General features: G+C 58.3%; 2 protein-coding genes across 4 annotated transcripts in view; one reads left to right on the top strand and one right to left on the bottom strand.

Annotated features, from left to right (window-relative positions):
* ALG12 (ALG12 alpha-1,6-mannosyltransferase) overlaps positions 1-9,228 on the bottom strand; it is a 15,411-nt gene extending 6,183 nt beyond the window's left edge. The window contains exons 1-6 of one of the 3 annotated variants that reach the window (XM_032266282.1): positions 9,032-9,228; positions 4,429-4,669; positions 4,214-4,346; positions 1,338-1,511; positions 786-980; positions 152-255 (exon numbers count right to left, since the gene is read on the bottom strand). In XM_032266282.1, the coding sequence (XP_032122173.1) occupies positions 152-255; positions 786-980; positions 1,338-1,511; positions 4,214-4,346; positions 4,429-4,590 (768 nt within the window). In that variant the 5' untranslated portion in view covers positions 4,591-4,669; positions 9,032-9,228. Of the gene's footprint in view, positions 1-151; positions 256-785; positions 981-1,337; positions 1,570-1,619; positions 1,900-4,213; positions 4,347-4,428; positions 4,670-9,031 lie in introns of those variants that run through there. The other 2 variants (XM_032266283.1, XM_032266284.1) reach the window with 2 other exon arrangements.
* A 163-nt stretch (positions 9,229-9,391) lies between these two features.
* CRELD2 (cysteine rich with EGF like domains 2) lies at positions 9,392-18,756 on the top strand. The gene is made up of 10 exons (XM_032266285.1): positions 9,392-9,660; positions 9,921-10,003; positions 10,384-10,494; positions 10,814-10,905; positions 12,321-12,497; positions 13,263-13,358; positions 14,810-14,893; positions 16,211-16,306; positions 16,936-17,076; positions 18,497-18,756. Exons 1-10 carry the CDS (start codon positions 9,526-9,528, stop codon positions 18,547-18,549), a joined length of 1,068 nt encoding a protein of 355 aa, XP_032122176.1. The 5' UTR covers positions 9,392-9,525; the 3' UTR covers positions 18,550-18,756.
* Positions 18,757-24,961: the final 6,205 nt, after the last annotated feature.

Genomic DNA, 24,961 nt, shown 5'->3' on the forward strand with positions numbered 1-24,961 from the left:
GAAGGATACCCCCAAGGAGGCCCAGGAGGTGTGTCTGGGGGTCCCACTCATCGCCCCCCTGCACGGACACTGAAGGATACCCCCACGGAGGCCCAGGAGGTGTGTCTGGGGGTCCCACTCATCACCCCCCTGCACGGACACTGAAGGATACCCCCCAGTTGGAGCTTTTGTTTAGGACAGTGTTGTACCAAAGCACTTTTCCTTCTGGCCACGTGAGCTGCCGCCAAAAATAAGAGTCCACAGCGACTGTCAGCCCTGATAAAATTAAACAGAGTTTCTCAGCCAAGAACACAACCATCAGTAGACACCCTGCCACAGTGCAGCCACCATCACCACAGAAGCTGCAAGCTGCTTTCACATGAGAGAGGTTGGGCTGGGTGGGAAGACTGCCGGAGCCTAGGAGTTCAAGGCTGAAGTGGGCTGTGATCATGCCGCTGCACTCCATCCTGGGTGACAGAGCAAGACTCTGTCTCTAAAGCAAAGAAAAACAGAAGGAAGATGCTAACTGTGTTGAGGACGACGCTGCCCTGAACCACCGCCTCAGCCTGGTGCAGGGACAAGCCACCCTCCGCTCCTGTGGCCTCCCCTGGCCTTGGCCAAGGACAAGGGACAGACCAGTGAATAGGGGCTCCCAAGGCACAGAAGGCTTAGGATCGAGATGTTTTAACGCTACTAAAGTTAGGGTAATTTTATTCCATGGAGAAGAAAACCTCCGAAATTTCGCTGACCTTTATCGAACAAGGCAGGACAAAATCCAGTTAGAAGCATCCCACAGCAAGACTTACCTAAACAGAGGACCCCGGCTGGGATGGCGTGGCGAAGGGCTCTGACCACAGAAACCTTTCGGCTGCCCAAAGTGAGCAGCAGCAGGAGGCCCAGGAACAGGCACAGCTCTGCCCTGAACACGATGATGGCGAAGGCCGACAGCCAGATGAAGCGGGCCCACTCATGCCCCAGCCAGGCAGAGAGGGCCAGCAGGACTGCAAGACAGGGCAGGGGGGTGCTCGTCAGACACGCCCCACCCCCACCCCCACCCCCACCCAGGAAACACCCAGGGAAGTGAAGGATGATTCCTTTTCTTATTACAAATTTCACATAGATATCCCAGAAAACAAATTGCTCAGAGCCACATCCCCAACTACTGTTGGCTAGGAAGTGCATCCCAACCCAGCATGGAAAACAGCCCAGTTTCAGGTCACAGACCGTCTTGAGTCCTGGGGAACTCAGCAGGGAGTGGCCATCACTGGGGAGGCACTGCCATAGGCCCCACAGCCCCCAACTCAGGAGAGCTCCCACCCAGCACCACAGGTGTGCAGGCCTGGCCAGCAGATACGTACCCACAGGCAGGACCAGCACGTTGGGCAGTGTCCGCGTGCAGTAGAACATCAGGTGGAACTGCAAGGCCGTCACCCAGCAGAACATGGTGGCCACCATGGCCCCAAACTGCCGTCTCACTTCCTTTTGTAATGTCCAGAGTCCAAAAATCACACCAAGTCCAAGCACTCCTCTAACTAAACAAAGACAGCAACAGCACATGAGCCTGTGCAGAACATCTGCGGATCCTTCTACGTGGATCTACGTGGTTCCTTCTACGTGGCTCTTTCTACGTGGCTCTCTATGTGGATCTTTCTATGCTGCTACAATGCCAGGTGACAGCCAAGTCAGGCAAAGCAACCTGAGGGCATTGTCTCTGTGCGGAAAACAGACATCTGGCCTCAGGCCCCCTGCGCTCCTGTCAGGAGCTGTGATGCCCAAGCCTGGTGCCACAAGGGCTCTTGGGGGGCTGCTCTCTGAAGTGTCATGGGGGACACAGTGCCAGGGGGTGCCATGAGCTGAGCCCTAAACTAGACCAGAGATTCTCCCAGGGCTGTGACACCTCTAGGGGTCATGTTTGTGAGAGCCAGGCTCAGACCTTGCTCTGACCAGCGGCCATCAGGAGGCTGGAACACAGGCTCCCAGGCAGGAAGGGGGTCAGAAGCCTCCTCCTCATTCAACGGCAGGGGCCACCTCTGGGCTGGTGGTCTTAAGAGTGACGGTGAGGGGACAGACAGGTGTGCCCAGGACAGTACCTGGCAGACCACACATCTTCACCGTGGACCGGCCTGTCAGTTGCTGGCAAGAGAGGCTGAAAACAGGAAGGAAAATGAACTTCTGGGATGCTCTCATCACCTTTCCAGAAGGCCAGAGGGGCTTGAAAGCCCACTCAAGAGGCAACTGGGTCCAGCAGCTGTAGGAGCCAACAGGCAGAGACACCCAGGTGACAGCCCAGGGGGCCACAGATGTGTCAGTGCTGGGCCTGCTGTTCCCATAACAGCCCGTGTGCAGACCATTTTCTTTTCACTAATCGCTGAATTCAGACTGCATTTTTTTTTTTTTTTCTAGGAAGAGTTTCCCTCTGTTGCCCAGTCTGGAGTGCAGCGTCACAATCTCAGCTCACTGCAACCTCCACCTCCCAGGTTCAAGCAATTCTACTGCAGCCTCCCAAGTAGCTGAGATTACGGGTGTGCACCACCATGCCCAGCTAATTTTTGTATTTTTAATAGAGATAAGGTTTTGCCATGTTGGCCAGGGTGGTTTTAAACTCTTGACCTCCGGTGATCCAACCGCCTCAGCCTCCCAAAGTGCTGGAATTATAGGTGTGAGCCATCATGCCCAGCCTGAATGTGTAAAAGGATATTTTTCATCGACATCCATAAGTGGGTCTGGCTCTAGCTGCTGTTATTTTTGGTGCTGGAATTCCCTCGGGGCTTTAAAATAATTCACAGACCCCGGTAAAGCCCCCGCTTCCCCTTTTTCCCATCAGATCCATCTCCTGTGTCTCTTCTCTTGGTTTTCCATCTTCCCAAATGTCCGATGACCTCAACCCAGTGCCCAGCAAGGACGGTCTATGAAGCTATGCAGACAGCCTCAGCCCCAGGATGACATGCTCTTTGTCCACAGAGGAAATATTTGGGCCTACGGCAGGGGCTGGGGGGCACTAGCAATTCCAGGACATCTTAGTGAGATCAGGAAGGACACAGGGTGAGCTCCCGTTCACCAGCTGAAGCTGCAGTCCTCCGAAGTTTTGTCCAACCAGAGTCTGCATAGCTCTGCCCAAACTCCCAGCCTCTCACTGCCGCCCCTGGAATAAGCAGAAGCTTCCAGGGAAAGTGGACCCAGCTCTGGACTAGCCTGTGGACTTTCTTTCCCTGGCTCATCGCCCCCCAACTCCTCCCCATTTGGGGCTCCCCAACGCCTCCACAGGACGAGCACAGCTTGTCCAGCTGTCCCTGTGCTGTGGTGGGTTTCCACTCCCAACATGCCCCTTCAGGAAGAGGAAATGCTCCTTCCCTCAGCATGCATGCGTCATAAGCTCTCCAGGCAGGCTGGGAGGACCCGCTGGAAGCATGCATTCGAGTCAGCTGGGAAAATCTAACTACAGTCTGCGTATTAAATGCAGACTGAAAAATGTAATGAAACGAAAAGGTGGTGACTGCTGACTTTAAAAACTCAGGTTGTGTTACTGGGCATGGTGGCTCACGCCTGGAATCACAGCACTGTGGGAGGCTGAGGTAGGAGAATCACCTGCGCCCAGGAGTTCAAAGCTGCAGTGAGCTATGACTGCACCACTGCTCTCCAGCCTAGGTCACAGAGCAAGGCCCTGTCTCAAAAAACAAAACAAAAAAAAAAACCCATTTGTAGAACAGTATGTACAAAATGTTCTAATTTTTTTTTTTAAGTTCTCATGTGGGCACAGAAAGACGGAGGAAGTGCACACAGGCCCTGCAGTGGCAGCCTCTGGGAATGTGAGGTTTCTGTTTGTAATGTTCCCCAAGGCTAATGATGCTGTTTCTGTAGGACTAACGACCGTCTACCCAACAGGGGCGCACCAGGTGAGGTGGGAGCTGCGGCGGTGAGGTGGTGAGAGCTGCCTCACAGGCAGATGGCGCTTCTCCTGTACCTGCCCTGGGGAGTGGGTGCTGTCATCCCTAATTTCACAGTCGAGAGTGTGGAAGCACGGAGGGGCTAGCTGAGTTGTCCCCAGGCCTGACCCGGGCACCTGCTCTGAGCCACCAGGCCACGGTGACCAAGAGCAGGCAAGGCTGTAAAAGATGGCGTTCCTGAATGGAGGAGCCTCAGCCTCCATTCAGGAAGGATTGTGGTGTCATCAGTGAGGTCACCCGATGACACCACAATCCTTCACTCCCTCCTCTTTCACTGAAGACCCCCTTACCTATTAGCTGAGAGTAAAACTTGGATGTCTCCAACAGCGAAAGCACGTAAACTGCGGGACTGGACAACGTGGCAATCACCACCGGCCCGAGGAAGGTCCTGGGGACGACCCCAGGGAACTCGAGATGGTCATACTGTGAGGAGAAGGGCAGGTCAGCGCACAGGGCCCTGCGAGCTGGAAACAGGAGGTTTTCCCCAAAGACAGCAGGGCCTCACCTGCCCCAGGGCCTGCCGGTAGTAGAGCAGGTCATGCGTGGCCTGCAGGGCGAAGCTCTCCTCCACTTTGGTGTAGGGACAGGTGACCAGATGGATAGTGGCTATGGCCACCAGCAGCCCCAGCAGCAGGGGCCGCCTGCCTGATGACCTCTTTCCAGCCATTTGGGGCTTACAACTTCAGGCACCTTCACAGAACCAAGGGTGCGAGACAGCAGCTGTTAGCACTGCCACTCCAAGGATGCTGAAAGAGTGAAAACACAGATTCCCGCATTCCAAAAGCCATGCTTGTGCTCCTGGTTGGGAGGTCTGGGTAAAAGGTTAGCAAGAATTCTGTCTTAGTCACACTACTACAAATCGCACTTGAGAGGCTTTCATAGTATAACCAGTGATTGTGCACTGCCAGCTCTGTGACTGTTTTCCTGGGGAGAAGGGCTCAGTCGTAGAACACTGAGTCTGACCAGGCCTGGGCCATGAGATCAATGGAGGGTGTAAATGCCCCTGCCCCCCAGTCTAAATCTGGCAGGAAAGTCAGCAAAACCCAGGCTCAGGCCCAAGGGAACCTGAGGAAGAGGGAATGGAGGCTGAGGGGGGCCGGTAAGCTGGGTGGGAGGCACGAAGCCAGAGGGTGGCAGACAGGGGCCCCAAGAGGGCAGGGGGCCGTACACAGCACAGCTGCCAGGACGCAGGGCTCAGATGGCCAGCAAAGCCCCCACTCCCAGGAATGGTGAGGTGGGGCTGTGGATGCCTGCACAGAACCCCACCCTGGGGACTGGGAGAAGCCATGACTGGCTTTCCCAAAGGCGGCGCCACACTGGCCGTGAGCCTGCACAGGTGCCCTGGGGAGACTGGCAATGGGTCCCCCAAACACTAACAGGCCAACCTCAGGGGGCCCATGGCATGGAGCTTCCTGAGAAACCATCAACGTGTCCAGCTGCTACACGTGGGATGCCGAGGGAGGGGAGGTGGCAAGTTCTTCACGCTTCTGGCTTCTTTTAAAACAGGTTTGATTTTATTCAATCCAAACCAGAAGGGCCAGAAGCAAAGGGGGAGAGAACCCCAGGCTTTCAATTTGTTACAATTACTAAAAAAAAAAAAAAAAAAATTTAAGAGACAGTGTCTTACTCTGTCACTCAAGCTGGAGTGCAGTGGCGTGATGATGGCTCCCTGCAGCCTCAAACTCCTGGGATCCTTTTGCCCCAGACTCCTGAGTAGCTGGGGACACAGGTGTGTGTTACCACACTCAGCTAAGTTCTCTTACTTTTTTGTAAAGATGGGGTTTTGCTTTGTCACCAGGCTGGTACGGAATTCCTGGCTTCAGGCAATCTTTCCACCTCAGCCTCCTGAAGTACTAGGATTTCAGGCGTGAGCCACTGTGCTCAGTCAAAACTACCTTCTGATCAAACAGAGAGTTAAGAAGTCTACTGTACAAAGATAGCATGCAAAAAAAAATCTGTAGATGAGAAGGAAGAGGAATCCTACTGATATGGTAGAGGTGGGAGTAAAGAGAAACAAGAGAGAAAGCTTTAATAATTTTACAATGACTAAAACGGTACAAAGTTCTTGTTAAAAATAGCGTAGACCTTTCTTTCCTTTGCCAAATATAAAAACCTGGGACTGGGTACAGTGGCTCATGCCTGTCATCCTTGCACTTTGGGAAGCTGAGGTGGGGTGGATCACCAGAGGTCAGGAGTTGGAGACCAGCCTGGCCAACATGGTGAAACCCCGTCTCTGCTAAAAATACAAAAAATAGCCGGGTGTGGTGGCACACGCCTGTAATCCCAGCTACTTGGGAAGCTAAGGCAGGAGAATCGCTTGACCCCAGGGGACAAAGGCTGCAGTGAGTTGAGATCGTGCCACTGAAATCCAGTTTGGGCCACAGAGCACAATTCCGTCTCAAAAATAAATAAATAAATAATAAAAAATTAAACTTGGTATCAAACAAAAAGATGGAAGGACTAGGTGAGGAACCACTGTCCACCAGGTGAGGGAGGGGCTACTCAACTGTCTCCCACTTGCTAAGACACAAGTTTTTGACGGTGGGGGATTTTCTATGATGGATTTCTCTTCCCCCACCAGTGCAGCCTCAGCACCAAGGACAGAGACTGGCCACTGTGGTCTGAAGGGTGCCCCTCTGCCACCTCCCCTGCTGGACAGGCTTGATTGGTGGACTCAGCAAGTGCTGCTTCGCAGGAACCCCTGACATGGGCAGTCCTTGCCACCCGACTCCACGCCTCCACCCAGAGGATTTCCCCAGCAAATAAAAGTTCAGCTGTGGGATGAAAACGTTATGTGCGGACTCTGACCCTCCTGGCAGGCCCCGAGCACCTCCTCAGACCCAACACGGGTGTGCTTTCTGCTGATGACCAGCGCAGCTCACTTTCAAAGGCATGAGAAAACCAAGGGTGAGTCTGGATGCTCTGCCAGGGGCGCAGGAAGACCAAGTCAACACTGGCAAGTGCGAAAACCACGACTAAGTCCCCACCGGGCAAGGGTGAGTGGACGCCGACCTGTGCTCTGGTCAGCATCTGCAGCTAATCTAAACAAAAGATGCCTTGGGAGTACCCACAGGTTAAAACAGGCCCAGGCCATGACGCTTTAAAACTGTGGTTTACAAACAATAGCCTCTCAGATTAGGAAATGACCTGCAAAGTCCCTCTTGTTCCATCAGTTCAGGTTTTTTTTTTGTTGTTGAGACAGTCTCACTCTGTTGCCAGGAGCCAGGCTGGAGTGCAGTGGCACAATCTCGGCTCACTGCAACCTCTGCCTCCTAGGTTCAACCAATTATCCTGCCCCGGCCTCCCGAGTGGCTGGGACTACAGGTGCGTGACACCACGCTCAGCTAATTTTTTGTATTTTTAGCAGATACGGGGTTTCACCATGTTGGCCAGGATGGTCTCAATCTCTTGACCTCGTGATCCGCCTGCCTCGGCCTCTCAAAGTGTTGGAATTACAGGCGTGAGCCACTGTGCCCGGCCATCAGTTCAAATTTTAAGGGCTCTACTGAAATTGGTCAAATTAGATCAGGTGTGGTGGCTCTACTAAAAATATAAAAATTAGCCAGGGTGGTGGCCGGCTCCTACAATCCCAGCTACTTAGGAAGCTGAGGCAGAAGAACCACTGGAACCCAGGAGGGAGGGTTTCCAGTAAGCCAAGATCGCACCACTGCACTCCAGCTTGGGCAACAGAGCAAGACTCCATCTCAAACTGGTCAAATCAGATGTTACTGTTATTAATAACAATAATTAGCCTCAGTAGGAAACACAAATGATCCGACAGAAATCACACCTGCTGCCCACCAAGGGCCAGAGGAAACCGTGTTATCTGCGCTCCTTCCTTCCACAGGCAGGAGTTCTCTGAAATCCAGATGCTGCATATTTTACTACCCCTAATTTAAACCAGGGATTCCTGAACATTAGCGAGTGTCCATCACCTCAAGCGCCTGTAGAAATGCAGACCCCCAGCCTGAGGTGGAAGGTCCAGCCCCCCAAGTGAAAAACCCATCTCCCACGTGAGAAGACCAGCCCCAGGTGGGAGTCTAGCTCCCAGGTGAGAGGTCCAGTCCCCAGGTGAGGGGTACAGCACCCAGGTGAGGGGTACAGCACCCAGGTGAGGGATCCAGACCCTAGGTGAGAAGTCCAGTCCCTAGGTGAGAGGTCCCAGGTGAGGAGCCCGGGCCTAGGTGAGGGGTCCGGCCCCCAGGTGAGAGGTCCGGCCCCTAGGTAAAAGGTCCGGCCCTCAGGTGAGGGGTCCGGTCCCCAGGTGAGGAGCCCGGGCCTAGGTGAGGGGTCCGGTCCCCAGGTGAGAGGTCCAGACCTCAGGTGAGGGGTCCGGTCCCCAGGTGAGGAGCACGGGCCTAGGTGAGGGGTCCGGCCCCTAGGTAAAAGGTCCGGACCTCAGGTGAGGGGTCCGGTCCCCAGGTGAGAGGTCCGGACCTCAGGTGAGGGGTCCGGTCCCCAGGTGAGGAGCCCGGGCCTAGGTGAGGGGTCCGGTCCCCAGGTGAGAGGTCCGGACCTCAGGTGAGGGGTCCGGTCCCCAGGTGAGGAGCCCGGGCCTAGGTGAGGGGTCCGGTCCCCAGGTGAGAGGTCCGGACCTCAGGTGAGGGGTCCGGTCCCCAGGTGAGGAGCCCGGGCCTAGGTGAGGGGTCCGGCCCCCAGGTGAGGGGTCCGGCCCCCAGGTGAGGAGCCCGGGCCTAGGTGAGGGGTCCGGCCCTCAGGTGAGGGGTCCGGTCCCCAGGTGAGAGGTCCGGACCTCAGGTGAGGAGCCCGGGCCTAGGTGAAGGGTCCGGCCCTCAGGTGAGGGGTCCGGTCCCCAGGTGAGGAGCCCGGGCCTAGGTGAGGGGTCCGGCCCTCAGGTGAGGGGTCCGGTCCCCAGGTGAGGAGCCCGGGCCTCAGGTGAGGGGTCCGGTCCCCAGGTGAGGAGCCCGGGCCTAGGTGAGGGGTCCCGCCCCCAGGTGAGGAGCACGGCGGCTGTGACGCGTGCACATGCGCGGTGAGGCCTCAGGAATCCAGCGCCAGGGCCAGCCGGGGTCGCGCCCTCTCCCGCCTCCTCCCTGGAGTCGCCGCGCGCCCGCCTGAGGGCCCCGGCAGCAGCAGCGCGCACTGACCTCCGCAGCTCCCGGCGGCGTCCTTGGGAGCGCGGCCGCCTGCGCCGACCTCGGCAGGAAGCGGGACGGCGGAAACAGAACAGAGCGAAGCCCTTGCCCGAATTTAACGTGGCCACCACAGCCCAGGCCGCTGTGGCCGCGGGAACCCTACAGGACCGGAGCAAAGATGGCCGCCGCGAGCGGCGCGCGAGGGGCGGGGCGAGGGGCGGGGTCGGACCGGCATGCCCGCCCCCGGCCTCCCGGCGGACGCTGACCCGGGGCCTTCCCATTGGTCGCTTCTCGTGGCGAGCTCGGATTGGGCCACATCAGGTCGGGGCGGGTCCCACAGACCAATAGCGACGCGGGGCTGGCGGGCGGGGCGGGGCCTTGCCGGCGCCGTCAAGTAACCCGGGGAACTGCCGGTGCGGCTCAGCGCGGGTGGGCGGCCGAAAGGCCGGAGCCGCGCGGGGCAGCACCTGGGCCGCTTGCCGCGTCTTCCCGCAGCGCTGCCCGCCATGCCCCCGCCGCGCCGGGCTGCGCTGGGACTCCTGCCGCTTCTGCTGTTGCTGCTGCTGCCGCCAGCGCCGAAGGCCGCCAACAAGCCGACGCCCTGCCAGCGCTGCCGGGGGCTGGTGGACAAGTTTAACCAGGTGAGCAGGGGCCGGCGGGTCATCCACCGTGGGCCCTGGGTCCCCGTCACCCTGGATCCGGGGTCGCCCACACCGTGGACCGGGGTTCTCCTCACCTCGATCAAGAGTCGTCCCACCGTGGTCCTGGAGTCCCCCCACCCTAAACTCAGGCTCCGTTCCCACCGTGGGCCCGGAGTCGACCCCACTGTAGACCTGGGGTCCCCTCACCCTGGGCCCGGGGTCAGGTGGCACCAAGCCCTATGGGCACCATCTCCTTGCAGGGGATGGTGGACACCGCAAAGAAGAACTTTGGCGGCGGGAACACGGCTTGGGAGGAAAAGACGCTGTCCAAGTATGAGTTCAGGTGGGTGCCCGAGCACCCCTGTGGGTCTCTGCCTGGTCCTGTCCTGGGAAGCCGTGACCTGCCTTTGGTGCCTGTGTTAATGACAGGGACACAGAGCAGCCCCCGAGGCACCAGTCACCTAAGAAGGACTAACGGTTGGCTCCTCTCTGGCCTTCCAGCTGCATCTCTGCTCCCTGTAGCTCCCATTCAACAGACAGCGTGAAATGGAACAGCAGCCCCACTTGTGTGAACCACTCCTGGCTTCCCGTGACAGTGGGGTCCCCTTCCCCTCTCTGCCTGGAGTCCCGCCCCCCCGGCCCCTGCACCCAGCTTGGTGCATTGGCTGGGGTCCTTCACTGCCTTGCAGTGCTGACCTTGGGCCGTGTGGGCCTGTGTTTCAGTGAGATTCGCCTGCTGGAGATCCTGGAGGGGCTGTGTGAGAGCAGCGACTTCGAGTGCAACCAGATGCTGGAGGCGCAGGAGGAGCACCTGGAGGCCTGGTGGCTCCAGCTGTGAGTGCCGCTGAAACCGCTTAGAAGATGCTTTTTGTTTTCCAAATTATACTTTGCAATTACCTCAGGCTTAGAAAGGTGTGGGAACAGTATGGAGCTCCCACCTGCCTACCACCCACCTTCCTCCTGTGTTACCTATTCATATCACCAGAGCCAGCAATCAAAACTGGGGAACGAATGAGAAGATTCTGTGCACACCTAGACTCTTGTTTCCTGGATCTTATAATACTCTAGAGCATATGTGACATTCCACTGCATTTTTGTTTTAAAGAAATATGTCTGGTGGGATTCAGTGATGAATGCTTTCTTAAATCTTTAGGAAGAATGAGTATCCCGACTTATTCGAATGGTTTTGTGTGAAAACACTGAAAGTGTGCTGCCTTCCAGGAACCTATGGCCCCGACTGTCTTGGTGCGTTTCTTCTTCGGGAGATCCCATCTCCTGTATCACTTCCCTTCTTCCTTTCGTGATTCTTGGGTATAAAAGCACAGAGGGGACCTGGGGTGCGTCAGCTTTCTGTAGCGTCTATAGCTTTCTGCTTTCTGTTGGACAGCTGCCTCCCCCACCCCTCAACACAGCTCGGAGCTGCAGCCTCAACACTAACCTCACGCTTTAGCTGTGAAACTCTGAGTATCTTATCCCAGCTGTGCTTTTAATTCAGAGGTTCACAGACTCAGGTGGTTCACAGGTGAGTCCACTCACCTAAGAGAGTCTGTCCTGACTGACCTGTCCAGTTGCTTCTCTCTGCGTGCACAGAGGTGGCCCCACAGCTGCTTCTGCGGCTGCCATCGCAGCCCTGCCCAAAGAGCAGCAAAGACCTGTCTACAGAGAGCCCAGGGCAGTGGGTGTCTATCAGGCTGGGCGCACGGCCTTGAGCCTTAATGGGTGATGGAGGACAGGGCCCTTCTGTGAAGAAGTATGTATTGAAACTGAAGCCGCGGTGTACTGCTGATAAAAGCTCATCGCGTAATCAAGCTGGATCAGGTAGCAGAAGTTTCAGGTTCAGGACCCCCCCCACCCCCTGTCGGCCTCCTGCCAGCCTCTGCTGCTGTCCCTGGCGTGTACTGGGGGCCACAGCTGATATTCCCACTCTCTCTGCAGTCCCCACGCCTAACCATAAGTGTCCTCATCACCATGTTTCAGCTGAGGCTGCCCAAAGCCACAAAGTGCAGTCACGCATAACGACCAGGTGTGTTCTGAGAAACGTGTCATTAGGTGACTTTGTCATTGTACAGACATCACAGAGTGCCCTTCACAAACCTAGATCGTGCTGCCTGCTCCGCACCTAGGCTGCCGGGCAGGGCCTGCTGCTCCCAGCCCACTTCACACCTAGGCTCCCTGGCAGGCCCTGCTGCTCCCAGGCTGCACACCTGCATGGCACGTGAGGGTCCTGAGTCCTGTGGGCCACTGTGACATCATGATAAGAAGGTGTTACCTGAACACACCTAAGTATAGAACAGGTAATGTGTCATATTATGATGTCACTAGGCAATAGGAGCTTTTCAGGTTTTTGCCATCTTGGGGACAGCTGTGGCATGTGTGGTCCTTTGTTGACCTAAATGTCATCACGCAGCATGTGACTAGCGAAGGCTGGGAGCCTGTGGTTTGCTCCACTCAATGATCAACCTTCAGCCCTGCAGACCCCAGGAAATCAGTTTGCCTAAACACCCACACCCCAAGCCTGCAGGCTCATGCTCGTCCTCAGAATCCTGCAGGGTTTGGGTTTGACCGTGCATTTTGAGGGGTGCAGTCTGTTCTCTCCGTGTGAGAACACCCCACTGGTCACCTCCAAGTGGGCTCTGATCATGGTTTTATGTCCCCCAAAGAGTGCCAGGGCGGGTCCCAGAGGCCCTGCAGCGGGAATGGCCACTGCAGTGGAGATGGCAGCAGACAGGGCGACGGGTCCTGCCGGTGCCACGCGGGGTACCAGGGCCCGCTGTGCGCTGACTGCATGGATGGCTACTTCAGCTCGCTCCGGAACGAGACCCACAGCTTCTGCACAGGTAGGGGCTATGCAGTCATTGTTGATCTCTTAATCCCAGAGGTCCAGGGAAGCTTAGGGGGCCGAGAAGGGTGAATGAAAATGTCAAAGGATAGAGGCAGAGCAAGCTCAGCCTGTAACCACCCCAGAAGGGAGAAGCTACTCACTTTTCTCTCTAGCTCGAGATCCACCCCTGACCCTGAGTTGTGATGGGCCACACTGTGCACAGGTCCTGGAGGTGCTGTGTGGACCCTGCACGGGCCCGTGGGGGAGCGTCTATGAGGACCACCAGGCTTGCCTTTCACGAATCCCTGCAGGCCGCATGAGTAACGTCTTTCCAAAAGACGTTTTCTCCCTGGTTACCACTGACATGTAGGAAGACTCTGGGTGTACTGATGTCCCAGAGGTGAGTGCATGGTTGCCCAGCAGCCCCCAGGCTCTTCTGGGCAGATGGACCTGTGTCTCTCCAGTCAGGACTGGCCTCTCCGATTCTTATACCCCTTGCCATCTCTGTCTCTCGGACATTGGCGTGGCATGGGGCACACGTGGATCCATGGCTGGAACACATGCACCCAGCCACGCTACAGCTCCAGGGTATGGACAGAGTATAACTTCTCCAGGTTGTTAAAAATTCCATGGAGTTCTGGTTTGCTGAGAATTTCAAATTCATGGGCACTGAAAACCTTATGTTGCTTTTTCCCCTTCAATTCCTCACTTCTCAATGAGCCTTGTCCCCACACTGGCACCTGAGATGGGGTTGGTACCCATGCCCGCCTTTGCCTTCCAGCCTGCGACGAGTCCTGCAAGACGTGCTCAGGCCCGACCAATAGAGACTGCAGCGAGTGCGAAGTGGGCTGGGTGCTGGAGGAGGACGCCTGTGTGGGTGAGGAGGGCCGGGGGTGGTGGCTCCCCAAGGGCCACTTCTGCCCAGCCCCTGCATCCCCCTCCCGCCAGCTGCTCCCCATCACGGCCCTCCCATCTCTGCACATTCTGGGTCACAGGAAGGACCCTCGAGTGGACGCCTCGGCTCCCACACCTGCGATCCCACCATGCACGGATCAGGAAGGACCGAGGGGCTTCCTTCCTACCTTCTGCAGCCTAAACTCTGGACTGGCAGGCATTGGGGCCACAGTGTCCTTGCTGTCGGCTGGCCCTGGGACTGTGCGGCTGTGGTGCCAGCTGCCCTGAGTCGGCCAACAGTGTCTGAGAACTCACCCAGTGTGTTCCTGGGAGGGAAGCCTCTAGTGGGGGCCAGCTATGTCCTCCCATGTGGGTTTCAGAGGACACACAGATGGCGAGTATCGGGGTGGTCTTGGCTGCACGCATGGTGGCGGAGGCTGGTGGGTCCCAGGGAATGTAGGCAGGGACGGCACGGTGGCACAGCTAGGTCTGGGATCAGGTAGGCGGGCAGGCCAGGCTGCCAGCGCGTGTGACAGAAACTGCCTCCCACCGCCCCCCCGACACACACACAGTATGCTCAGGGTAGCGGGGAGCTGCCCACGAGCTTCTGCTGTCCGAGGGGTGTGGCAAGCTGACTCCATGCCTAGCAGTGTTCAGCCAGGAAGGGCTGTCGCCTCCTAACACAGGCCTCCAGGGCAGTGCGGGGCTGGGTGTTCCCCAGCTTTGTGCCGTGCTTCCCCTACCCCGTCCCCCGCATGCTGGGCACCCCTACCCCATCCCCCGCATGGTGGGCACCCCTACCCCATCCCCCGCATGGTGGGCACCACCTGCCTTGGCTGAACCTCTTCTCTTACCTCCAGCCTGGCTGCGGGCACAGCACTTACAAAGCCAGCCGCCCTGCAGCGCCTCTGAGCCCTGGAGAAGCCAAGGGCTCTGGCTCCCCGGGAAGGTGCTGGCACTGACTGTGGCTTTCCCATAGGCCAGGTGCTAGGCGGGCAGGTGGAGGCTGGGCTGCCCCCTCCCTCTGTGAGCCTGGGTTTTGGTTTCACCCGTCAGCAGCTTCTTGGCCTCAGGCAGATTCGAGGCTCAGCCTCTGGCAGGTTCCACAGCTCTGGGGGAGAGCAGGAAGGACATTGGGGCATGAGGTGTGGAGACTTGAGGCGTGAGGTGCTCACCGTCTCATCCTCACGTGATGCGCCACCATCCTCACAGGCCCCTTCCCCAGTTGGCGCTGAGTGTCTAAGGACAGGGCCTGGCTGTCACCTCATCCCCTCCCCTGCCATTTGGGGCCTCCGAGGTTGGCATCTGAGATAATTTCCACCAGGGACTGCCCTCCTCCCTGCCCTTCCCCAGCCGGCCCTGGCCATGATTGGTACTCCCCTGCTCCCTGGCCAGGCCACCCTGGCCACTCACAGCTGTGCCGCTGTGTTCCAGATGTGGATGAATGTGCGGCTGAGACACCTCCTTGCAGCGCCGCCCAGTTTTGCAAGAACGTCAACGGCTCCTACACATGTGAAGGTGGGCCAGGCGGGCGGGTGGGCATGGACTCCGGGCCTCACTGGGTGTCATCACTCCTTTTGTAAACATTCATTTATGATTTCTTAGCATCACTTCTATACATCCTGCTTGCTCTGAGAGCACTTAGTGTCATAGGTATTTACTGCAGGAAAATCAGAAAATTCAAGTAAGATGGAAAAAAACAGTTAAAAACCCCTGAATTCCATGGAGCTGGCCCTGCTAATGCTTCTCCAATGTGCACGGATGGTGATTTTCCATAGCGCCTGGCAGTGGTGTTTTCTGCTCAGCCACACATCGTGAACGTTTCTGCGTGTCCTGTGGTTTCTCATTAATGATTTTGGAGCATGCCATTATTTCATACTTTTTTTTTTTTTTTTTTTTTTTTTAAAGATGGGGTTTTACCATATTGATCAGGCTGGTCTGGAACTCCTGATGTCAGGTGACCCACCCACCTCAGCCTCCCAAAGTACTGGGATTACAGGCGTGAGCCACCACGCCCAGCAATTTTTGTATTTTTAGTAGAGATGGGGTTTCACCATGTTGGCCAGGATAGTCTCGATCTCCTGACCTTGTGATCCACCCGCCTCAGCCTCCCAAAGTGCTGGGATTACAGGCGTGAGCCACCGTGCCTGGACCTATTTCATACTTTTCTAAAACAATGTCTATTGCTGGATGTTTATGTCTAACAATTTTTCAGCTGTCAAAAACTGTGAATACTCTTGAAGGAAAAGCTTTTCACATTCCTTATTATTTTCTTTGGAATAATTTCCAATTCGTCAGTCAAGGGAACGTGTCTTCAGGGCCATAGGGCCCCAGAAGAGTTGTGCCGATCCCCAGTCCCAGCAGCAGGGAGGAGGCTGCCTCTGCCCTGTGTCTGCACAGCCCTGGGCAGTTCCACGGTTGCGAGTGCAGACAGTGGGACCCCCAGTGCCACCACACTGGAAGCTGTGCGGGAGGCTCCCCGAATTTTTGGCTCTGGGAAGGCTGACAACCCAATGTCACTGAGCTGGGGATGGGTTTTGTTTCTAGAACCTCTGTGGTACCTAGTTTCTCCCCAAAGGGTTCCAAGCCAGGGGGTCTGTGCCGTGGCTTTCCAGGAGCTTCTGCCACACGGCAGGATGCACGTCTGTGCTTTTGCCATGAGACAGAGATAGGTTGTTATGAAGTCACGTAGCGATGAATGAGGAGAAAACCCACATCTCCCTGGTACTGGTGCCCTGCACGTTTGTTGGGATCCGACACCGCTCCCTGTTGTCCCCAGCACTGTGTCCCCGTGCCTTGCATGTGTAGGGGTCTGACACCTGCTTCCTGTTGTAGAGTGTGACTCCAGCTGCGTGGGCTGCACAGGGGAAGGCCCAGGGAACTGTAAAGAGTGCATCCCCGGCTATTCGAGGGAGCTCGGACAGTGTGCAGGTCAGTGATGGGGTATGTGCTGGACACAGATGGACATTCCGAAGGGACCACGATGTGAACGGCCCCAGGAGCTGCTGCCCGGGGGTGGGAAGCAGCTGAGACCCATCTTGCAGACGCCACTCTCCCAGGGTTCCAGGGTTACTGTGCACTCACCCTGTGGGCCACATGAGACACACAAGCAGTGGGGAGTGCGGGCGTGGGCTCTGCATGGCCAACCCCAGTGTGGATGGTGCTGCTGCACTTGCCTCTTGCCAGTGGCCTTGTTCCCAGGTCCAGAGCCTCTGCTCTCCCTCCAGCTCCTGGGTGGAGCACGCTCCGAAGCTCAAGGCCAGGCCTGCCGAAGTTGTGGCCTGCCTGGGTGAGCCTGGGCTTGGCTGGAACCCAGGGGGAGAAAGTGGCTTCCTAGGTGCATGCTGGGCTGCCAGCCTCCCCTGGAGGTCTCTGCATTTTCCGCGGTGGCAGGCCCAACTTTGAAACGTGAAATTCTGCTCCCATGAAGCCTTTCCTGACCTTTGCTCCCTTCTCTAACATGACATTTGTCATCGCTGTGCTTTATGTGAATGGATTTCATCATCTGCTGTGAATCTGCTACGTGAAGTCATTACTAAAATGAAGTCTCTGAATTTTAGACGTAGATGAGTGCTCACTAGCAGAAAAAGCATGTGTGAGGAAAAACGAAAACTGCTACAATACTCCAGGGAGCTACGTCTGCGTGTGTCCTGACGGCTTCGAGGAAGCGGAAGATGCTTGTGTGCCGCCGGCCGAGGCCGGTGAGTGGCGCGGCTCCCGCTCCACAGCCTGCCCTCCCTGGGGCACGGGGTTTGCATGGAGACTGGCTGCTTGGTCTGAAATCCACACAGACAGTGGCCTTGGGGTGGTGAGAGTGGGGTTCCCGGGAGACAGGTGTGTGGCACCTCTGTGGGCGCATACTCGTGCAGAGGTACCAGCTTCCTGAGGATGAAGCCCCGGGGTTAACAGCACAGACGGAAGGGAAGGCGATGGAAGGGAGAGTCTCTGGAGCTCAGACCTCAGCGGGTGATGAGCAGGGGAGCAGACGTGGGGAAGAGCAGCTGATGAGCTGGAAAAGTCATCTGGGAAAGGCGCCACAGAAACAAGGACAGGCAGGAGGGGTGGAGGGCAAGCAGGTTCCCCAACTGTACCTGTTTCCCAGGGCTGCCTCACCAAGAACCAGGGATTCGGGGCTCCGGCAACAGAAAAGTGCCTCTCATAGCTCTGGAGCCAGAAGTCAGAGGCCCAGATGCAAGCAGGCTGCTTCCTTGGGAGGCTGGCGGGCGCGCTTGTTTCGGCCTCTGTCCTCGCCTAGGGGCGGCACCATCTGCTCCCATGTCTTCACATGGGCTCTCTGTGGACGTCTGCAAAACCCCCCTCTTCATAAGGACACCAGTCACTAATGCCCTCATGTCTGTAAAAGCCATGTTTCCGAACACGGTCGCAATCACAGAGTGTCGTCCATGGCAGTCCTCAAAGAAGTCTAGAATATAGAGAGGGGAAGGAAGCAGTGTTCAGGGAGATATTGGCCAAGAATTTTCCAGAATGAATAAGGCATGACTCAGATTCCAGAAGCTGTTTCCTGAGCAGGACACATAAAAGCAATTCCTCATCTAGAAGCATCATAGTAAACAGAAACCCCAAAACAGGAGAACTGAGGCGTCAAAGACAGGCCAGAGGACAAGGCTGCTTGCCGCCCCCTCGGTTCCCTCTGCCTGGGGCGGGGGCAGCCCTGCCTCTTGCCCCTCCCTCTCCCCACCCTCGGTCTCTCTTGCCCCTCCCTTCTCCACCCTCAGTCCGCTCTTGTCCCCCCCTTACCCCACCTTGGCTTCCTCTTGCTCTGGGGCCGGCCCTGCCTCTTGCACCTGCCTCCATCCTCTTTTGCCCTTCCCTCACCGTTGCTCAGGCTCTCCTGCAGGACTGCAAGGAACCCCTGGCCACTCCCAACTCCGCATCCTCCACGCCCACACAGTGTGGCAGCTCCAAAGTACCTCATGCCACATCTCTCATCCGCTGTGGGGAACCCGGGGTCTCCAAGCTGCCCTTGGACAGGCTGCTGTGTCCGGGGCCTTGAGTCAGGACTGGCTGGGCCGGCCCTGCATGTGCCCCTGCTGTTCTGGTAGGGGCCTCGTCTCAGGGCCGTGGCGCTGAGCTCTGACGACTGTGCTTGTTTTCTGACAGAAGTCACAGAAGAAGAAAGCCCAACACAGCCGCCCGCCCATGAAGACCTGTAGTGCGCATCAAGCCAGAAGCCAGACCTGCCCTTTAAGTTATTGAGAAGGACGTCCTGTGGGAACAAGGCCTGCGGTGGATCTGCCTGCTCTCGGCAGTGGGTTCTCACTTGGCCCTTAAACAGCTGCATTTCTTGGTTGTTCTTAAACAGACTTGTCTATTTTGATACGTTGTTTGTAATAAAATTAACCACTGAAGGTAGTCAGGAAGAGAACGGCTGTGATTTGTTTCATTCAGCAGGACAGACCTTTCCCGTGAGTCTGCGCCTGTCCTGCAGAGCCAGGAGGTGGCCAGGGCTGCTGGGGTCTGCAGGGGCCGCAGGTCCCATCCTGGGCTGGTGGCTCTGCTGTCCATGAACAGGGATCACATGGCACTTGGGGGAGGAGGTGGGGGCCTTGCCTCGGGCAAGAACATGACATCGTGACCAGGTTGGCTTCCAGAGTCCAACCTGTGGGCCCCCTTCAGTGATTCCAAGGATGTACACAGGGACCCTCAGGTTGGAGAAAGGCATCTTTGGGGTCCGCACTGGAGGAACAGCCAATCACAAACCCCAGGGCTTGCCCATTCCTCACCTGGGAATGAAGAGACTCCAAAAACAAAGCTGGCTGTGGGTGAGACGCCGCAGGCTCCGGGAGCTCCGTTCTGAGGGCCGCGCCTCCTCCCTGGGCTACTCATAGCTCCCAAGTCCCACTTGGCCTGGTCTGTCCCACCCGTTCCTCCTCGGTCACACTGCCCCTCCTGTCCATGCCAGTGTCCCCAGGGGGTGGGTGGCTGTCCATCCTGCTCCTGCCCTGACCCAGGCCATGCATTGCCCTGGCACTAGTGACCCCCATGTCCACACTGTTCCGTATCCATGAACCCACCTCAGTGCACCCATGCTTCCTAGCTCCAGGTGGTCCCTCTTACCTGGAAATGGGAACACGGCCCCTGCAGGAAGACTCTGCCCTGTGCTCCCTGTTGGGCAGAGGCGGCCACAGCGCACTTGGGCAGGCTGAGCGGTGCCTGGCCCTGTGTCTCAGCTCAGGCTCTTCCTGGGTCCATTTCACTCAGCAGCCTTGCTGCATCTCCCCTTCTCCCTCTAACCCTAGGCCAGGGTGCCCCAAATCCCTAGAGGGGGCACAGCTCGCTGCTCTTGTCCACTTGAGACCTCTCAGGGAGTCTCTGCTTCATGTGCCATTGGGGCCACCTAGAGATGGGGTCCTGACTGCAGGCCAAGGGCAGAGGCCAGAGGGGTGGGGGCGGGGTGGGCCCTCTGGGGGCTCAGAAAGTGGGGTCATAGCATGGCAGTGAGGCCAGGGGGATGGCCGTGGAAAGAAGTAGGGGGACACCAGCTGAGTCCCTGGGGGGGCTGAGCACCTCAGTCTCCAGTGGGAGGGTGCAACTCCCAAGGGTGGGTGGGAACTAGGCGACCCCAGCAGGAATCCCCAATGGACAGGCCCTGTCCCTGGGGGGTGCCTTGGGGAGGTGGTGAGCCTGGGTGAGGAGGAGAGGGCACAGCCAGTGAGGAGGACGCCCCAGGGGAAAGGAGGAGCCCAGCAGGGGCTGGCCCAGGGCCACTTCGTTCTCTCCCACAAGGGCGGACAGAGGCAGCCCAGGCGCCTCCCACATCGGGCACGTCCCTGCGCGGCTCAGCCCTGTGGAGCAGCCATCTCAGGTGGGACTTGGCAGGGTCTGGGACCCCCGCCCCCCTCCTGCAGGAACTCCTGGGCGCCTAGTCCTCCCAGCTGCAAGGATGCCCCTCCCTGGGGCGTAGAGGGCCGGCCCGCGGTTCTGCACGCTGGGATCAGGACCCCGGCCTGAGCCTCCACCCTGACGCAGAACCGCAGCGACCCCCCGGGCGCGCAGCAGGGGCGACCCCAGCCTCCGCGTTTGTCGCCAGTGAACACGAGGGAGTCCCTAGCTGGGGATCGGGGCCAGCCCAGGCGGGGTCCCCGTGGGGCACGGAGGGCGGAGGCTGGTGGGGGCGGGTGGGCGGGAATGAGGGACGACCCCGTGGGCAGGGATGGGGCGAGGCCGCAGGCAGAGTCCTTGGGACCGCAGGGCTGGGGCCCACCTGCCTGGGTGCTCGAGGGGCGCCGGCGGGGGCGGGGCGGGGACCAGACGCGCCGCCCCCTGGAGGAACCCTGGCCTGCCTCTCCGCGTGCGGCGCCGCCGGCTCCCGCCCGACTCGGCGGACCCCGCCTCGGACGGCGTCTCCTGCCCGGGCCAGCAGGTGGGCGGCGGGGCCGCTGGGCCTGGGCCGGGGACCCGCGCGCGGCCGGCAGGTGGCGCTGTGGGACCGCTCCCGGCCCGTCTCCCGGGACACCGCCGGGCCCGGCCCGCTGCACCTGCCCCGTCACACCTGGGCGCTGCGCCTGCCCCGTCACACCTGGGCGCTGCGCCTGCCCCGTCACACCTGGGCGCTGCCGGGGCCTCTTTCTACGGGAACTTGGAAGAGGGAGGTTGGGGTGAACTGTGGGCCTCCGCTGTCCTTCTGGGCCCAGGCAGGGACTCCGCCATAGCCCTTGGGGGGCCCCACTCTGGTCTGCAGGGCTGCGAGGGCCCCCACCTTGCTTCCCCGACTCCAGCCGCTTGGTTTGGGGATACAGCGCATACGCGAGTCCTGGAGGCGGCTTCCATTCCCACAGGGCACATCAGGCTAGAAGCTTCTAGAAGTGCCCCCTGGCCAAGCCCATCCCTGCCCTGGATTTGCCCTAAACCCGCCCCTTGATGGAATGCAACAGGCCCTGGACGGGACCCTGCAGGATGGGACGTACTGTGAGCCAGCCGTTCTCAACAGGCAGCCATCACGTCCCCCGGGGACATGGGACCACCTCTGGAGGCGCTGTGCTTGTCACGACTTGGTGAGGAAGGCTCTTGCCAGGACACAGGACACCCTGCCACAGAGGACGGCCCCCACCAGAGGATGAGCCGGCTCCTGCTGTCACCAAGGTGGACAGATGCTCCTGGCAGCCCCAGACAGCAGCCTGGACCTCAGCCGAGTGTGTTAGACAGGGAGGTGGCTGTGGTGTGAATGTGGGTCTGCTCTGGGAACACCAATCATGGGGTGGGGTCCACGCAGGCCAGGACCCCCTGTGCCTGCTGCATCCTGCTGTCCCGGATGTACCTCATCCCCCTGAAGATGACAGTTGCCTGCTTAGCCTCACGATGGGGCTGGTCTGAGAGCCAGTCCCAGCGGGCAGGTTGGAGACACAGCCACTGGGCATCCATGGCCAGGCCGTGCATCTCCGCAGGTACCCAGAACCGTGCCAGGAGTCCTCCATGCAGGCACGTGACACCCACTGCGGTTGGCATGACCTCTCTGAACCTGTGTGTGTGGAGGGTCTTCCATGGGCACTTGACCTTAACCCGCCTTTACTGCCCGCACCTGCAGTCTGCGGGGTCAGGTCGTATGTAGCAGCCAGGACGCTGGAGCTGGGCTTGGGCGCACGCTGGAGCTGTTCCTGCTGTGCCCATTCAGAGCCATCCTTTCATGTCCCCCAGGATTGGGTTGGAGCAGAGTCCCCAGATGTGGAACATGCTGTTCCAGCTCCCAGAAGCCTTCCTGCTGCTGTGTGTCCTCGCGGGGGCTGCAAGGGGCAGCCACTTATTTGTCCTGTGCTTTGGAGGGGATTCTCTCACTCAGGAGGGTCCAGTGTGCTCACCATGTCTTGCTCATCTGGTCTCATTAGCACAGGGCCATCGGTAGAGGGGGCCAGTGTGACATTCTGGGGACATTCAGCTGGTGTGGGTCTCTGCATTATTGTGAGAGGGCAGGAGGTTACAGCAGCCCTGGGGAGGAACTGGGTATGTTTCCTGTTTGCATTCCAAGGGAGTGTGTCGGATCTTCCTTCCAGACGGGGGATGGAGGAGAATGCTTGCCCAGCAGTGGCCTCACCGCACACCGGGGGCTGGGGAGCCCTCTCTAGCAGGGGCACCATATCTACCTGGGTTCTTTGCAATAGTCCACTCTCCTCCAGGACCCACCCACTTGCCTTTGGCAATGGTCAGATTGGTGGATTCAAAAGCGATCCTTGGCCAGGCATGGTGGCTGACTCTACTGTAATCCCAGCACTTTGGGAGGCCAAGGTAGGTGGGTCACCTGAGGTCAGGAGTTCAAGACCAGGAAGATGGCAAAACGCTGTCTCTACTAAAATATGAACATTAGCCAGGCTTGGTGGCAGGTGCCTGTAATCCCAGCTACTCAGGAGGCTGCGGCAGAAGAATCGCTGGGACCCCAGAGGCTCCACTGCACCCCAGACTGGGCAACAGAGTGAGACTCTGTCTCACAAGAAAATGAGTTCCTTGCACCCTTTAGGTCTTTAGATGTGTCCCTAATGTCCCCCAGTTTTGATTTACTGTTTTGGGTGGGGACGGCTGCAGAGATTTGCACTGGACTTACCCACTATGGCAGCCAAGGAAACGGTGTCTACCGTCAGGAATGCCTGCTCTGTCCGTCCTGCGGCAGGGGAAATGTTCTGGGCGAATGCAGACTCCTGGTGGATCAGACCTCGCCAGAATCCCACTGCTCACCTGGCTCCTTCCTGTCAGCCCCTCGCTCTCATGGGAGCCATGAGGACGCCTCAGGCTTTCGAATGCCAGCATTGCCCAAACCGTGTCCAGCACTTCTCGAGATGTGTGCGTATTTCCCTTGCTCCATGTCCAGTTACTGAGGCCAGCGGCAGAATCATCGTGGTGTGGATTTGCCGTGGTGCTGCACATCCTCTTGTGGACTCAGCCTTCACTTTAGTGAGTGTTCTTTCGGTCGGAAACCCAGTCAGCTCTAGAAACTGGGCAGAGCCATGCCTTTTTTTGTTTTTATTTATTTATTTTTGAGACAGAGTCTCTCTGTGTCACCCAGGCTAAAGTGCAGTGGTGAAATCTTGTCTCACTGCAACCACTGCTCCTCGGTTCAAGCGATTCTCCTGCCTCAGCCTCCGGAGTAGCTGGGATTACAGGCACGTGCCACCACAGCTGGCTAATTTTCTGTATTTTTGGTAGAGATGGGGTTTCACTGTATTAGCCAGGATGGTCTCAATCTCCTGACTTCATGATCCGCCTGACTTGTCCTCCCAAAGTGCTGAGATCACAGGCTTGAGCCACCGTGCCCAGCTAATTTTTGTATTTTTAGTAAAAACGAGGTTCACTATGTTGAGCAGGTTGGTCTTTAACTCCTGACCTCAAAGTGATTCACCTGCCTCACCTCACAAAGTGCTGAGATTACAGGCTCGAGCCTCTGAGCCTGGCCATGGCTTTTCATTGGAGCAAGTGCCCTTAGCCTCCCCATCACACAGCCCTGATTTCTTCTGCTCCTACAAGCTGAGCAGCCTCCGTGGACTGCCCGGCCCTCTCCCAGGAACTCGGTGTTCTATCAGCTACCTCCATGCCCCATGCAGCTCTGGCCCTTGGCCCCACTCCAGCCTGTAACTCATTAGAGAGCTGCCTCCACCACTGGACAAGTGCCACTGCCTGCCATCTCCCCCGTCCCAGTCCAGGGCTGTGACCGTCCTCCGATGTCTGTTCCAAAGGACAGCCGGCATCCATGCTGTCACAGGACTTTTGGCCCCCGTCTGCCGTGGCTGTTCTGACATTCACCCCTCCTCACGGTGTCTCTCGCTCCAGGAGACAGAAGCCTCTGGGCAATGAAGCAGTGCAGCACATGACTCCGTCTCCCGGGTTCCTTGTCCTCAGAAAAGGACGCACAGCCCTCGAGCTCTCCACCGTCCACCCCACGCCCGCGTATCCAACCTGCTACGGCTGTGGGTCCCGGGCTCCTTCAGGCTGTGGCCCCTCTGTCAGCCAGTGGCCCGGCACATCCCCATTGGGATACACTGCAACTTATCCCAGGAAGGTCTCAGCAGGTCCTGGGGAGCCCGGGCAGGGGCCGGCCCCTCTCACAGAGGAGGCTCGGTTTGGAGAGGTCCTGTTGTGCCCGTTTCTTCCCAGCAAACGTGGGAGCCGGCCTCTCTGACCACCACGTCTGTGCATGTCTTCCTGGCCTCTCCGTGCGGCCTTCCACTTTCCGGAGCTTCATGGGTGGCACCAGCAGCCCCCCAGGACACCATTCTCAATGTTGTGCCCCCCAGACTCACCCACCCCAAGAGTGCGGCCCTCCCCCTTGCTGTCTGCCGCCAGTGGCAGCCGTGATGGTGGCACCCGCTGGACAGAGTGAGTGCCTGGCCTGCACATCTCCCTGGTGCTGCCTGTCTGTGGCTGGCTCTGGAGCAGCGGGCAGCGCCTCAGCCATGTCCTGGGCTGACCCCGGAGCTGTGTGACGCGAAGCACCCTGAGCCTTCTCCCTCGTGCTGAGGTGGGGGGAGTGGGCTGGGCCTTTGGCCACCACAGGGCTACTCACTGGGAAGGGCGTGACCTTGGGCGGGGGGCCCTCCTCAGCCTGCCCCCACTGCTTCCTCAGCACCCCCCCCCCCCCCCCCC

The sequence above is a fragment of the Sapajus apella genome, unplaced genomic scaffold (assembly GCF_009761245.1).
Source record: "Sapajus apella isolate SASKATOON/1434 unplaced genomic scaffold, GSC_monkey_1.0 scaffold156, whole genome shotgun sequence".
NCBI classification, from domain to species: domain Eukaryota; kingdom Metazoa; phylum Chordata; class Mammalia; order Primates; family Cebidae; genus Sapajus; species Sapajus apella.

Coding starts and splice junctions, on each gene's coding strand:
- CRELD2 (XM_032266285.1), top strand. CDS start 9,526: ATGCCCCCGCCGCGCCGGGCTGCGCTGGGACTCCTGCCGCTTCTGCTG. Junction 10,004..10,383: donor CTGTCCAAGTATGAGTTCAG/GTGGGTGCCCGA, acceptor CCTGTGTTTCAG/TGAGATTCGCCTGCTGGAGA. Junction 16,307..16,935: donor GGAGCTCGGACAGTGTGCAG/GTCAGTGATGGG, acceptor TCTGAATTTTAG/ACGTAGATGAGTGCTCACTA.